General features: G+C 44.6%; 1 protein-coding gene across 6 annotated transcripts in view; it reads right to left on the bottom strand.

The window, feature by feature from the left end:
• MERTK (MER proto-oncogene, tyrosine kinase) overlaps positions 1–15,939 on the bottom strand; it is a 124,574-nt gene that overhangs the window by 57,207 nt on the left and 51,428 nt on the right. For all 6 annotated transcript variants that reach the window (XR_011525899.1, XM_070572136.1, XM_070572137.1 and 3 more), the window contains 2 exons: positions 9,161–9,261; positions 7,019–7,192 (listed from right to left, as the gene is read on the bottom strand). Coding sequence is in view for 5 of the 6 variants with exons in the window: in XM_070572136.1 (XP_070428237.1) it covers positions 7,019–7,192; positions 9,161–9,261 (275 nt within the window). In the remaining variant the exon portion in view is untranslated. The remainder of the gene's footprint in view (positions 1–7,018; positions 7,193–9,160; positions 9,262–15,939) is intronic.

Genomic DNA, 15,939 nt, shown 5'->3' with positions numbered 1-15,939 from the left:
CACGGTTCTGATGTGGCAGGCACTGTGCTGGGTGGTGGGGATTAAACTAATTAGTAATTAATATGTAATAATCACATATTAATAACCCGGGGTGGGGGCAGACAAGCAGATGGTTGTGCTTCTATGTGCTAGGGGGGCACCAGAGTTACAGAAGAGACAATGTGGGTGCACAGACAGGGATGTGGTGTCCAGCAAGGTTTTCAGAGAAGAAATACATATGGGAACAAAGATGTCTGCAATAAGTAACAGAAAAAAAAGTTAAAACAACCTAAATGTTCATCAACAAGGGAGTGGTTAAATAAATTATGGTCCACCCACACAATGAAGCAATTGTCACAATGAGATGGGCCCATGAGTACCTACGTGGAAAGATCTACATGTCTTGGCGATGGATGTGTATTTGCACATATATGAGTGTATTTCAAGGACTAGAAAGGGCCCGGGAGGAAGTGAACCAATGGTGGACACTGGTCTCCTCTGTACAGGGGGGTGAAAGTGTGGACATCAGAGGGAGACCTTCACTTTTCGCTTTGGTATGTCACTATGATGTGAATGTTTTACAACATGAAAGCAATCTGCACCTGTACTCTCATGCTAATTGAAGGAAAATCACTTATATACATATATATGCACACAAACATATACTTAGAGAAAAAGTTTGGAAGGAATCAATCGGTATTTTCATTGTAATTGTAAATGTGTAGTAAGATCTAAACATACTTGAGTGAATTTTCTACATTTTTAACATAAAATCATTTCATAATTATGTAAAATAGAGTACTAAAAAAACTATTTTGAAATAATTATAGATTCACAGAAAGATGTAAAGAAATATACAGGGAAGTTCCCTGTATCCTTCACCCTACCGCCCCACTGTTAACATCTTTGTTTTTTCTTTGAGGAAGATTGGCCCTGAGCTAACATCCATGCACATCTTCCTCTACTTTATATGTGGGATGCCACCACAGCATGGCTTGCCAAACAGTGCCATGTCCAGACCTGGGATTCGAACTGGTGAACCCCGGGCCGCCAAAGCAGAACTTGCAAACTTAACCACTGCGCCACCAGGCTGGCCCCTGTTAACATCTTAAATAACTCTAATACACTGTCAAAACCAGGAAATTGACACTGGTACCATCCACAGAGCTTATTCAGATTTCACCAATTAGATATAGACTCGTGTGTGTGTGTGTGTACAGCTCTACGTAAGTTTACCCCATGTGTAGCTTCAGATAACCACCATCACAATAAAGGTTATTTTAAAACGCACTTTAAACTGCTCAATTTCTATTTTATTTCTATCCTTTCTACCAATGGAAAAAATCTTCAAGTCAAAGAAAGTAAAATGAAAATTGTAAAGAACTTGAAACCCAAAATACAGTTGTAAGGGTATATTACCATTTAGAAATAAGTCAGACCTCTAAGCTGAGATAAATTATATATAGCCTTGAGTATTATAAGAATTTGCAGATCTTATCACAGAAACACATTTCTAATTTCTGAGAAAATATACAGAAGAGGAAAAGTTCTAGAAAAACAGAGATGGAGAGGTTTTGTCCCTATTTTCATAAAGAAAATGACATTGATTCTTGTAAGTACAGAGTTATTGAGACATAGAAACCCACAGCAAAATTTAAGAGGGGGGTTATAAAATTGGTGCCTATAAGAATATGGAAAATGGTCATACCTAGGAGGTCAGCTCACCAACAAGAAGTCAAGTCTGATTTCAAAGCAAACTCCAAAGTGATTTCCTGTCTTTCTGTGACAATTATTAGCCCAATGTATCAAGGAACATCTCAGAAGACAAGATGGATAAATAAATGGTGGAAAAAATAAAATTAAGCAGATTTACAACTGCCTGAAAGGTAGCCAAGAGAGCTGACTTAATGAATGGATGTCAACTCACAGGATGCCTTTACGAATAGGCCACTGGGCTCTGCCCTCAGTTAGATTAGAATCCACATTTCTATTAATGGCTTGGAAGAGACAAAAAAGGCAGCCGGTGCAAAGCAGGAACATGATTTGCTAATCCAATGAGAGAATCAAGGTTCAAAATGGCCTCGGTAGGCTGGGACAATGGATAAAATTTTGTTAAGCATAAATGTCAAACGCTAGGCTGAGATTTCAAAAACAATTCAATATACATACAAGGAGGAGGACAGCTTTGACTCTGCAGCAATTAATGAGAAAAAAAGACCTGGGAATTTCAGTTAACTTCAAACTCAACATTAACCAATACATTAACCTTCATCAAAAAGGTAATGCAAACTGCATTAGCAGAAATAAAGTGTCCAAAACACAAGAGGTTACAGCCTCCACTGAATTTTATGCATGTCTTTTCAAAATAACACCAAAATGACTAAACTCTTGGCAGAAAACAGAGGAGGTGGGAACACTTTCCAAGTAGTTTTATGAGATCCACAATAGCCTGTTACCAAAAACTGAGATAATAAAATTACAAATCAATTTCCCACATGAACATTGTTGTATAATAAAGAATTTGGCTTTTGTCCCTTGCAGTTTCCTGAGGGATTCAAGTGGATGTATTATGCTAACAAGGTGACTCATGGGCCCCTAGATAACTTCAAGACGGGGACTGGTCACCAGAATGACCAACCACGTGATGAGACGGTTGGGGCTTTGAGACTCATGATACTAGCCCATCCTCCCAACCTGTAGGGAGGGGCAGGAGGTCTAGAGGTTGTGTTCAATCACATGGCCAATGATTAATCAATTGTATCTATGTAATGAAACTCCAATAAAACCTCTGGACCCCAAAGCTCAGCAGTTTCCTGTTCAGTGAATACTTTGATGTGCCAGGAGGGTGCCACCCTAAGTGATGTGCCACCCTAATTCCACGAGAGACCATGGAAGCTCTGCATCCGGGATCCTCCCAGCCCTCACCCTATGTGTATCCTTTGTAACAAAACTATAATCCTAAGTATAGCACTTTCCTGAGGTCTGCAAGTTGTTTTAGCAAATTATCAAACTGGAGGGGGTCATGCGAACCTCCAAATTTATAGCCGGTCAGTAAGAAGTGCAGGCGGCCTGAGGACCCCCCAAGACTTGTAGCTGGCACCCGAAGTGAGTGCCGTCTTGTGGCAGGCTTTGTCCTTAACCTACGGGATCTGCACGAACTCCCCGCAGTTTGTATCAGAATTGAATTGCAGTACATGCAGTTGGGGTTACCCAATTTTGGGGTGAAACAGAATAAACATAAATACAAAAATCTTTAACTAAATATTAGCAAATTGAATCCACTATACTACATCATGACCAAGTAGAGTTTTTCCCAATAATGCAACATTGGTTTAACATTTGACAATCAAATCAATGTAATTTAACATATTAAAAGAATAGTGGAGAAAAACCATATGATTATCTCAGGAGATGCAGAGAAGAAATTCAACAAAATTTGACACCCATAATGATAAAAAATAAACTTTTCAGCTAACTGGGACTAAGAGGAAACTTCTTCAATCTAACCAAGGGCACCTACAAAAATCCCACAGTTAACAAACATCACACTTGATGATTGGGAACAGAGATGTCCATGCTTCCCACTTTTATTCAGCATTGCGCTCAAGGTGCTGGCCGGTGAAATAAGGAAACTAACAGAGATAAAAGGACAAGGTTGGAAAGGCAGAAGTAAAACTATCTTTATTTGCACGTGACATTATTGTCTAGATAGAAAACCCAAGGAATCTACAAAAAAAACCTCTTAGAATTAATAAGTGAATTTATTTAGCAAGGTTGTAGGATGTAACATCAACATACAAAAGTCCATGTATTTTCTATATACTAATAGTAAACAATCGCAAAATGAAACAAAAGATGCTACTTACCAGCATCAAAAACATAAAATATTTAAAAACAAATTTAACAAATGACAGGTACGACCTCTACATCAAAAACTATAAAAAATTGCTGAGAGAAATTAAAGATGACCTAAATAAACGAAGAGAGTGTGTTCATGGATTGGAAGTCTTGATATTATTAAGATGTCAACTCCCCCTAAACTGAAGTATAAATTCAATACAATTGCAAATAAAATCATAGCAGACTTTTCTGGAAAAACTGTCAAGCTGATTCTAAGATTTATGTGGAAACAGGCAAAAGGCCTGAAGTGACACTTCACCAAAAAGGATATATGATTAGTCAAGAAGCACAAGAAAAGATGCTAAAACAAATCCTTTCTAAATCTAATCTAAAATTAGACAGGGAAACGAAATGCAAATTAAAACCACAATAATTTACCATTTCACTAGAACGTCTAAATTTGTAAAAACCATTAACCATATCAAATGTTGGCAAGGTTGTGGACAGAACAACTGGAACTCTCGCCCACTGCCACTGGGAATGTAACTCGAGGCAACATCTTTGGCAAACAGTTCGGTGGTGTCTTTAGAAGTTAAACATACATCTGTAACACAACCCAGCAGTTCCCTCCCAGCTATTTATTCAAGACAAAGTAAAAACATATGTCCTCCGAAAGACTTACACACAAATATTCAGAGCTCCTTTATTTCTGATAGCCAATAGCCAGAAACAACCCAAATGTTCACCAAACAGATAAACAAAGTACAGCGATGCATACCACAGAGTACTATCAACAATAAAAATTACACTGCTGATACCATAGTGTGGATGAATCCCAAAAACACCGCGTGGAGGGAAAGAAGCCTGACACAAAAGAATACATACTTATGATTCCACTTATTTAAAGTTCAAGAACTGGCAAAACTAATTTATGATGATGGACGTCAGAACAAGGTTCCCTGGGGGAGGTGGGCACTGACCAGAAGGGAGCACGAGGGAACTTCTGAGGTGACGGCAATGTTCTATATCTTGACTGAAGAGGTGGTTCCATGGGTGTCTACATTTATCAAAACTCACTGAGTTGTGCACTTAAGTTCTATGCATCTAACTGTATGTCGATTTTACCTCCACGAAAAAAATCTTTCTTTACGGGACTTCCTAGCAACCATGCTAGAAAGGGTGAATGTATTTTTAAAATTGATTTTGAGCAAAGAAGTCACTTGCTTATCAACTCCTTGGAGAAACTCAAAGAAAACTCAGATAGAGGCAGAGAAAACCGTAATGTTCCTCATGGAGTCAGGCGTCAGAAAAGTGATTCAGAGACAAGACCCAGGGGCTAGCAGTCACTTGCTGACCCAATCTTGCCCTAAGTATTCAGTGAGTATTACCATGAGTCAGGCACTGCCTCAGGGGAGACAAAGTCCTTGTCCTTCTGAGGATATGTTCTCTAGAAAGACAGACGAGGAGACTGGAAAAATAAACAGGGTACTTACAGACTGCGATGAGTGCAATGAAGGAAGTCCACAAGAATATGTGATCGTGAGTCAATAAAGGGGAGTCAATACTGGGGTATCTTAACTAAAATCGTTAAGAGTGACCAGGGAAGGCCTCTTTGAAAAAGTGATATTTGAGTTGTGTCATGGGACGAAGGGCAGATGGAAGAACATTATAGGCAGACAGAAGAGAGAGTGCAAAGGTCCTGAGGCAGGAAGGAGGGCAACGTGTCTGAAGAAATGAAAGATAATCAGTGTGACTGTGCTTAATAAGCAGGGAGGAGAGAGTGGGCTGGGGTTCAGCGAGAGAACTGGGCAGGGACCAGAGCATACAGGGCCTAGGGGCAGGGACAAGAAGGACTCTGAATGACAGTCTAAGACAATGGGAAGTCACAGAAGAGTTTCCAGCAGGTGGATGATGTGTGATCTGCCACTGAGGTGGGTGGATTAGAGTGGGGACAAGGCTGGAGGCAAAGGGATCAGTTAGGAAGCTACAGCAGCAGTGTTGGCAAGAGCTGGCAGCAACACGGACCAGGGCAGTGCAGCAGAGACGGAGAAAAGACAGACTCCAGATACACTGAAGAAGCAGAACTGACAGAACTGCTGACACATTCAATGTGGAAAAGGAGAAGGAGGAAGGATGGGCAAATGGTGACATCATTTACTAAGATGGGGAATTCTGGGGCAGAACAAGTCTGGGGGGAAAATCAAGAATTTCATTTTAAGACGCCTACATACCCAGTAAGTGGCAATGCCAAGAAGGCAGCTGGATACAGGAGCCTGAAGCTCAGGAGAGAGGTCTGGTGGAGACACAAAGTTCGAGGTCATCATCGCACAGATGGTACTGAAGCCAGGGGCTGAGAGGAACTCTCCCAGGAAGGAGTGTCTCAGAGGGAACAGAAGTGGGCCCAGGACTGAGCGCTAGGACGCCCCAAATTCAGAACTCCCGCAGGGGCAGAGGAGGAGCAGCGAGGTGGGAAGAAAGCCAGGAAGACAGTGTCTCCAGAAGTTCATCACTGTGATCTCAGTGCCTGGAACGGCCTCTGGCACAGAGCAGTCCCTCACAGAACATTTGCTGAATGCACGAAGAAAGGAAGGATTAGGGCAGATATTGCTGAAAGATGCAATGAGAGGCGCCAAAGAAGAGCCCGTTGGTTTTAGCAGCACGGGCAACATCCATGGCATTGACTCTAAGAGCACTCAGCAGTGATGGGAATGAAGCTGGACACTCCCGTTCAGATGGAAACCAAGATGAACGCTGACTGTCAATGCAGCCACAATCCCACAATGACTCAATCTTCCCACAACAGCCCCGTGACCAATGCATTTTCCTTGCTGTCAAATCTCACGGAGGCCTTCACATCAGTGGTCCCTGAAGTGCAGGACCTGCCAGGCCAGCAAGGCCACAGCTACAACGGGAGATGTGAGTGGGCCTCCCACTGCCTGGGCTCGGGTATTCTGGCCACTTCAGCCTAACCACAGACACCTTCAGGGCACTCACCCACTTCCCAGCCCTGGCCTGTGAACGTTCACCCCTCAGATTCCTACCTGCCTTCCCAGCCACCCGGCCCCTAACCTCAGCTGCCACAGCTGTGTTTTCATCCTCCTCCACTGCTCGTTGCTGGTGCACAGCAGTGGTCACCAAATTTTGATCCCTTCCTCTCTTAGAGAGAACATGACCAATGAACCACACAGCTCGGACTTACCAGGAACAGTCAGAACGGAGGGGGATTTTTCAGGCCCTTCGTTAACACGGCTGCTGTTCTGAATCCAGAATATGGTGACAGGCTCAGGCGGGCCCACGGCCTGACAGGTGAGGTTGAAGGCTGTGTTTCTGGTGACATTCATGCTCTCAGGCTGCCTGGTAAAGTGAGGAAGTCCTGCAGAAAGAGAGTTAAGTGAAAGAATGTTTCAGATCCACAAGGAAAGGCAGAGCACGGGGAACAGAAATTGCACTGGAACTTGGCAACACATTTCTTTCCCTACCACCCCAGGTCTGAAACGGCCAGCCTCCATCTCCCGAAATTTGGGTAAGAAGGGACAGAGGCTCATTCCTACGTGTCTAGCTCCAGCCGGCTTTCTAGGATACTTTCCCGTAGGGGTTGTAATGGTGATTCAGAACTGGTTCTACCAGAAGGGAGGCCTGGCAATTCTGAAATCAGGAGTGGCTCACACTCCTGGGGCAGGTTGGCAGGTTTTCAGTATTCCTTACCAAAATAAACACAGAGTAAAAACCAAGCCATGTAATAGGTCTGCGCATTTTTGAGGACAATCTATTGTGTGTGAGTTTCAGATGAGTGATCACAAATGTTCAAATCTGTACACTCGTACAGGGCTGAACGCTTTTTAAAGCACATTCTCATGGAAACAGTGTAGCCACAGTAACAATCCTAAGATCTCCTACTGGAATTCCAGAATCAGGGTCATAAGGAAGGGGACTTTAGGAGCATCTCAGAGAAAGCCAGTTGGTACTTATTTGGGGCATGTGCCAAAAATTTAAGCTAACTGTCCTCAGGCTTTTAAATTGTGTTCTTTTGGGATTAGGAACTCACAGATCTGGTCCCAGCAGGAATGATGTGGGACAGGTAAAATGGGACACTTTTTTTTTCCTATATCAAAGTTCGAAAACTCCATTTGGACCTAATGTGTTCCTCTGGGCATTTTTTTTGGATTCTGACAAGTAAAATGTCCTTTAAATATTTTTCCCAGATTAGCAGCAAATGTAGGGACCACCATGCCCCTTCTGGCTGATGCTGACACAACCCTGAGGCCCTGGCTGTCCAGCTTGGGATGGGCCTAGAACAAAGCTCTGAAAGAGATTCCTCCGAGGGAGGAACCATGCACCGTCCTGTAGTATTTTGGGGGATCAGGTTCAGGTTTGCAAAAGAATGGGTCACAGAGGAGCCTTTTAGTGGGAGATGCTTCTGGTTGAACGTCCCTAAAAAGCTAACGACCTGGTCTAAAGACCCAGATGAGAGGGTCAGGAGAAAGCAGAAAAGAAGTGGGTCTGATGGCTCTGCTGATAGGGGCACCTCAGAAACGCAGGAGGCCTGGAGGGCAGCCCCAGGCTGGTGGGGAGCAACCACGTGGGGTGGTAATAAAGGGGCTTCCTCCTTGAAGCCGTTCTTCACAGACCCTGCCACTGCAGAACCAGGCATGCCAACCCTGAGACCCAGGACCTGGGCTCACCTGGCCTGGCTCACCTGGGCATCAGCTCACACTCCCCCCTAGCGTTCAAATTCCTCGAGGGCAAAGCCTGCCTTCCCCTTGACTGATGTCTCCCTTCTCAGCCCCCACCAAGCCCATCTCACATCACGTCATGGAACTGCACTGAACCACGCGCCCGACAAATCCCAGGGCCTAAAAGGAGTCCCAGCCCGAGCCTCGACTCACTCAGGAAAACCACTCACCCTCCCTGATTTCACACACGCAAGACGGGAAAAGATGCTGACCAATAAGCAAGTAGCCACTTGCCCAGGTGAGTGGTATCTGGTGCCAGCACTGAAACCTGGATCATAGAATGCATTTTGCTTCCTAAAATGAAAGATTTCAGCTTTTTTTAAACGTAAATAACCTGAAGAGAAGGAAGTTCATAATCCTTTTTGTATCTCAGCCCTAGTGCCCAGGATAGAGCTCAAACTTTAAGAATTGAATTCAATTCATTATTACCTAAAGTCTAAAAAGAAGATCGCCTTGTCAAATTTCAGTGCTCGTGGATCTGCAAGGTTTGCATACAGAATTATAAACGGGCATGCCAAACTCTAGAGGATTATCCATAAAGCACATAATACAGGATCTAAAACAAACAGCCCCGGGGCAACTGGACACTGTGCAGGCCCTGGACTTACCTTGCACCTCGACGTAGATGGGGTCAGACACAATCTCTTCATTGTTTATTTTCATCTTACAGATATACGACCCATTGTCTGAACGCTGCACACTGGATATGCTTCAGAGAAAGACACATAAAGAGATTTACAGTGACTACCCTTTGAGTTTCTACTATAGGAACAGAACGTTCTTTAATGTCCTTGTCACATGCTGTGACGGTTAATCTTATGCGTCAACATGGCTAGGTCATGGTACCCAGGTATTTGGTCAAACATTACTCTAGATGTTTCTGTGAAGGTATTTTTCAGATGTGAATAACATTTAATTCAGCAGACTCTGAGCAAAGCAGATTACCCTCCATAATAGGGGTGGGCCTCATACAGTCATTTGAAGGCCTTATGGGCAAAGGCTGAGGTCCTCCAAGGAAGACGGAATTCTGCCTCCAAACTGCCTTGGGATCCAAGACCGCAATACGAACTCTTGCCTGGTCTCCAGCTGACACCCTGAAGATTTCAGATTTGCCAGCACTCACAATTACATTAGCCAATTTCTTAAAATAAATTTCTCTTACTCTCTCTTTATACACACACACACTCCATTGGTTTTGCTTCTCTAAAGAACCCTGACTAAGGCATACGCCGTCACTTGTCCTGACTTCTATGGTAGATTCTCCAGCAGGGTTCTCAATATCCAGGTACCGCCCCATCAAGGCATTTTGCAAATCTGTAGGGTTGCTTTGGATAGTCACAATAACTAGGGGACACCACGGCTTTTAGGGGCCAGAGGCAACTGTTCCATATCCCAAGTGACCTTCTGAGACTTGAATTCAATTCCACTTTACATACAAACAAAGTATTTTGCCTGGTTTTCATATCCACCTCATTTCCCGGGACCGTAACAATGGAGGGCCACGATCCCTTCATCCTGTTTGGGACTTTGCGGTGACTCGGTCATCACTTGGAAAATGAATCACTGACAGCCCTGTTCCCTCTGCAGCTGCCACGTGCGTGGGGCCATGCCAGGTTCCCCTGTGTACTTTATTCTCTCTCCCGGTGTGGTCATGCCCAGCATTTACAAGTTCACATTCACATTATTTTATTACAAATCATCTTTCTTTTGTTTTTCTTATATTACAGTTTGAACACTGCATGTTAAAAAACATCTGAGATAAACCCAGGGCCTTGGCTGTAAGAGGCTGTGAATCTTGCTTTTCACCTTTCCGACCTCTTTACAAACAGAAAGTTATGCAACAAATGTGCAACCTGCACTTTGCAATGCTCACAGATGCTCTTCAACAGAGAATGCCTTTATTGGCCCAAAGGCACTGATTTTTTCTGTGCTCATCAGACACAGCGAAGAGGACCATGACCAGAGGAAAAAGAAGAAGAAAAACATGGAGGGGTGACCTTCCTTCCCAGCAGCCGGCTCGCCTGATACAACTTATTTATACCAAAGCAAAATAAAACCCATCCCTCAACCTGTAAAGGTCTGAGATGCAAGGTTTAAGAGACCAGGAAGCTAGCAAGGTCAGAGGGGCTGCATCCTGGCCCGAGGGCAGCTGCCAGCGGTTGGCGCGGTTGGCGCGCTGCAGTTAGCATCGAGAGCCAGCACACGGCAGTGAGAGCTCCCAGCCCTCGAGGAGCCACAGTTCCCTTCGGTTGAACACACAGTTTTCGGACCAAACACTGAACATTTTAAATACAACTTGCCCCCAGCTATACCATTTTGCAGATGCCTGTTAGCCTATGATAAACAGAGTAACTAAAATACATGCCAAGATTGGTGTCAATCAGAACTAGGGGGACCAGCGCTGCTTGGGTTAATATCACCTCCTTATTATGCCCAGGACTCAGCAGTGTGACTGTCACCTGCATTTCCTGATGTGCCAATCTGAGCAGTGCCCCACTGACTTGGAAGACTCCGACTCCCCCTCTCCCCTCATTCCTGCGTAGGAGTGATATAATTCTGGAATGCACCTGGGGAATGAATGTTGGGCTTGGGGAGGACCCAGGGGTCAAGGAAAGGCCGGATCTCTCCATGCTTTAGGGCAGGAGGCAAATGTCACAATGTCTACAGGTCACTAGGAGAAGACAGAAAGAGACCTCACAGGACAAATATCTCCAAACAAGAGGCTAGCTCACCTTTCCCTGACAATCTCCCTGAATGTCAGGGTGACAGGAAGCAGCTGAAGAAACGGGGAGAGAAGCATGTATCTAGAATGGTGCCCTGCCTGTCGTAGGTCAGGACTAGCGGCTGAACGGTGCACCCTGGCTTTCAGCAGCTCCTGAATATTCTGTACAGCTGACCAGTCTAACCTTCTTTGCAGTTCTAAGGAAAATCCAGGTCACAGCTACTGAAGAGGGGGTCCTTTCCACATATTGCACAAGTTCAACATAGAAGAGGCGTCATTTTCTTGAAGCAAGGCCCAGGGGCTCGACAGAGTGGGTGATGAGATCTGACAGGCTGAGGACACCTGTACTTTGAAGACCGGGCTCTGGCTCAGGGCCTGGGACCCCACAGTTGCAACAGATTTGTCACATGCCTTAGGAAGACAGGACCAGCGAGAAAGTGAAAGCCAGAGAGGGATGCAGGCATAGCCCCAGAAAGGGAGCCAAGGGGGCTGCACCCAGCCCAGAATGCAAAGTGCACCTGTGCAGAGGCCCCAGGGAACCCGAGAGACCACCAGGCACAAATCACAGTTTAGCAGCACATTTTGTGGCTGCAGAAATCAGACTACACAAACAAGTCCAGGAGTACCTTAAGCCAACCAGCAGGGAAAATTCAGGCCAGGAGAAGGAAAAGAGAACACAAAAGAAAAATGATCAAAACTTTACCTTTAATCATTCAAGTCAGGAAGAGTTTAACAATTGTTGGGTGAGAAGGACTATGTGACTACATTAATTAGTAAGTCCAGATCCATCGTACCTATAGTACAGGAAAGGTTTTTCACAAATAATTCTACTTGTTGCTTTCTACACATCCAAGTAAAGGCTCTCATGTGAAGGCAGCGTGGGGTGGGGTGGGGCTGGAGACGAGAGGAGTAGTTGTCCCCGCCCAGCAGGAAAGGCTCTGAGCTCAGAGCTGCAATCTAGGTTCCAACAACTGAGTTAGAGGAGTTCCAGAAAGAACACCGAAAGGGGAGGGGCGGCATAATTCAAGAAAAGGCCCCCAAACTGGAGATGTGGATCTTTCCCACACGGCCTCCTAGGTGGGCAGCACAGTGGGAGAGAAAAGTCCCACCAAGGGGCTTCTCTGGGGATGTCACAACTCCAAGATAACGTGAGGATCCCAAAAGCTTCCAGGTCATTAACGAGTGACTCAGGACAGCACCACAGTTCTCAAGAACAAATCCGGGAGTGAAAAGGAAATAGAATAACGACTTCAAAATGACAACAGAAATTATTTTCCTTTCAAATTCTGTATCCGGCCAAACAACCTCCAGGTGAGGGTAGGAAAAAAATGGCATTTTCAGACATGCAAGTCTCAGGAAGCCATGGGACGGTGGGCTCTATGCCAAAGGGAGCGGGTGAAGGCCAAGAAGAGGGGGGCCTGGGCTCCAGGAAGCAGGAGCTAGAAATCAGGAGGAGTGAGGGTACCCACAATGAGGGCAAAGATGGCTCCGCTGGACCCCAGACCTGGAGGGCCGCCTGCCCGGACGGCAGCAGGAGAGGGCTCCAGGACTGGCCTCTCCAAGGAAAAAACCTGTCCTGACCACTCTGTCATTTTGAGACGAGGTGCATATTTTCCAATAGAGTTTAGGGAAGAATGAGTGATTGATCCTTAGAAAATTAAGCAAACTGACAAGCAAGAAAACTAGTAAATTCAAGAAAATAAAAAAGCTATAAAGAAGTAAAATGTAATTACAGGCCAGTACATGATTCAGCTGAAAACAGTACTTACGTAGCTGAAAAAAATGTGAACCCTGGGTATTGATTTAATCACAACTGTGAGTAATAACACACCATACTGGGGCCTGCACACACACACACACACACACACACACACATAACTCACATGGATTGAATATCGTCTCTGGAAAGATACTCAAGAAATGGGTAACCTCAGCTTCCCACTGGGAAAGAGCTGGGGGTTGAAGTGGGAGAGAGAATTTTACATGTATGCACTGCTTTAAAAAAAAAAAAAAAGTATAAAAATCCTATCAGATTTTGGCCAAATACAAACATCTGAACCAGGGAGGACCAAAGAAACCATACAGACTCAGCCATGGTGTCTAGACAGGAACCACCTGGACAAAGCCACAGGGCCAGCAGCTGCAAAAGCCGGTCACCACAGGGCAGCCATGGCTGGGTTAGCCCCGGGACCTCCCGCAGGGACACACAGCCTCTCCCGACCCTCAGACCTGTCACCACTATGCTGGCCTGCTCAGAAATCGCTTATAAGTAATAAAAAAGCTCTAGGGTCTTCTTAAAAGAAATGCAAAAGAGGACCAATATTGGATGATTCCACCTACACGAGGTGCCTAGAATAGTCAGAATCAGAGAAAGAAAGGAGAACAGCGGTTGCCCAAGGCTCGGGAAGGAGGTCTGGGGGGTCAGTGTTTGATGGGGACAGAGTTTCAGTTTCAGAAGATGACAGAGTTCTGCGGATGGATGGTGCAATGGTTGCACAATAATGTGAATGTATTAATGCCACTGAATTGCACAGTCGAAAAGGGTTAAAATGGCAAATTTTATGTTATATATATTTTACCTCAAAAAAATTAAAAATGAAAAAAATTTTTGGAAAGAAATACTACGATATTTAATAATAATAAGTGTCCTATTTTCCCGTCAAAGTTCAAATGGTGCTGAGAGGATCCAGGGATAACCCGAGCGCAGACACCTTGGATAAACTCTGAGCTGAAGGGAAGTCTTCTGGATATGAAGCAGGTCAGAGCGTCAGGGATCTGCGGCTAATAATTTTTCCGGCTGATAGTCTGGCTTCACAAATTATGTTCTTAACTTTCTACATGTTTTGCGGATTTTGATATGTAATTCCACTTCTGGGTCACCAAAGGCAGCAGTATAAAGAACAACTGGCAAGAGGCATCCGCAGGCCCACAGAGGGCAGGCCGTGGGCTAGGGGCTTAGCACACAGCCCCACAGGGGCCCCGCTAACACGAGCATCTCACACGGATGGGGCGGGGGTGTGCTGCAAACGGCACAGGGTTTTAGCGGACCCAAACTACCCACTTAACATGTTTACAAAGAAAATTTATTGAGAAAGTAAAATCCTGCCCGCTTTAGCTACTGGGAACTGTGCCAGAATTTAAAGTGCACTGGGAAACCCTAGACTACACAGAAAACAAACACCAAATACTTTCCCTTTGCCACAAATCCCCCAATAACTAAACCTGCAGGGCCCGCCAGCCTACAGGAGCATCAGCATTTGTTTTTGCTTGAGAGTTGGTCTCCCCAGTCTTCTGGTTTGATGACTAGTGCCTTCCTGGAATGTTCTCCCTGACGAGAGAGCATTTCCACCTAAGCTAGAGAGCTCTTTACGCCCTACCCCAGACCTTAGAGCTAATTATATCCCACAAATTACTCCCTCTTTTAGAGGCTCCAGGGAAAGGTCTTGGCCAAGGAACGTCCCAGGGCCCTGACAAACGGACGCACTACAGTTTCAAGCTGATAGCAGTCAAGCTTGATATCACACAAGATGGGATGCTGGTTGCAGTGCCAAGGGGGAAGCCCAGCCGGCTGACTTAAGTCACGCAAAGGAGGTCCCGTAAATGTTCTCGAGTGACGCAGCCTGAGTCCCATACCATCCACGACTAGGCCGGGTGGCATGGGGTGGGCAAGTTGGGGTGGTGGCATGGATTTTCACTATTAACCCCCAGGCCATCAGTTAGGAATATCCCAACCCACTAGCAGATACTGAGTGCTTTCTGCCCCTATTAATGAAAGACAACTCTTGGCTCTAACAACAACAACAGATAGCCAGTGAAGTAGGAAAAAAATGTGTATTAGCACAGAATGAACCCAGCTCAAGAGGGCATCTGGACTCCAAGTATCATATCAGTTACTCCTTCCCTTATATATGCCCCCAACCTTGGCATTTTGAAAATATTTAACGTTTACCCATTATAATTTCATTTGCATTCTTCCATATTTGCTTCTGTTTTATAACAGCAAATTACAGTAGCATATAGCAGCCATTAAAATATTTTGAAGACTTTTAATAATGTAGGGAAATATTCATAATATAATGTTAAGAGAATGAAACAAGACATCTATTCATCTATGTAATAAAGTACTAATCTATTTCAAGACTATTAAATTTACATATGCTTGGAAAAGTTTTCCAAGCATGGTGTTGTGGGCCATGCTTTCCTTCTTTGTATTTGTTTGGTATTTTCCAAGTATTTAACAAAATACATATTTTACTATTAAAATAATTAAAAAACACACACATACAGGAGCTAAGACCAAGTAGTTTCAAATACCTTTCAGGGACATTCTCATGCATGATGCCAAATCTCCTGTAACCTTTGCAGAGTATGTGGGATTCATACTTAAATGCCCATTAGCTCCTCCTACCATTTCCACCCCTATCCTAACCGCCAGTTTCAATAAGCTGAGGTTTGACCTCTTTTTTTCTTTTTGAGGAAGATTAGCCCTGAGCTAACATCTGCTGTCAATCCTCCTCTTTTTGCTGAGGAAGACTGGCCCTGAGCTCACATCTGTGCCCATCTTCTTCTACTTTATACGTAGAAGCCTACCACAGCATGGCTTGCCAAGCAGTGCCATGTCCACACCCGGGATCTGAACCAGTGAACCCCAGGCTGCCAAAGCGG

This window comes from Equus przewalskii, chromosome 14 (genome assembly GCF_037783145.1).
Source record: "Equus przewalskii isolate Varuska chromosome 14, EquPr2, whole genome shotgun sequence".
NCBI classification, from domain to species: Eukaryota; Metazoa; Chordata; class Mammalia; order Perissodactyla; family Equidae; genus Equus; species Equus przewalskii.
The sequence above is the reverse complement of the archived record's forward strand: the minus strand, read 5'-3'. Positions and strand labels throughout refer to the sequence as shown.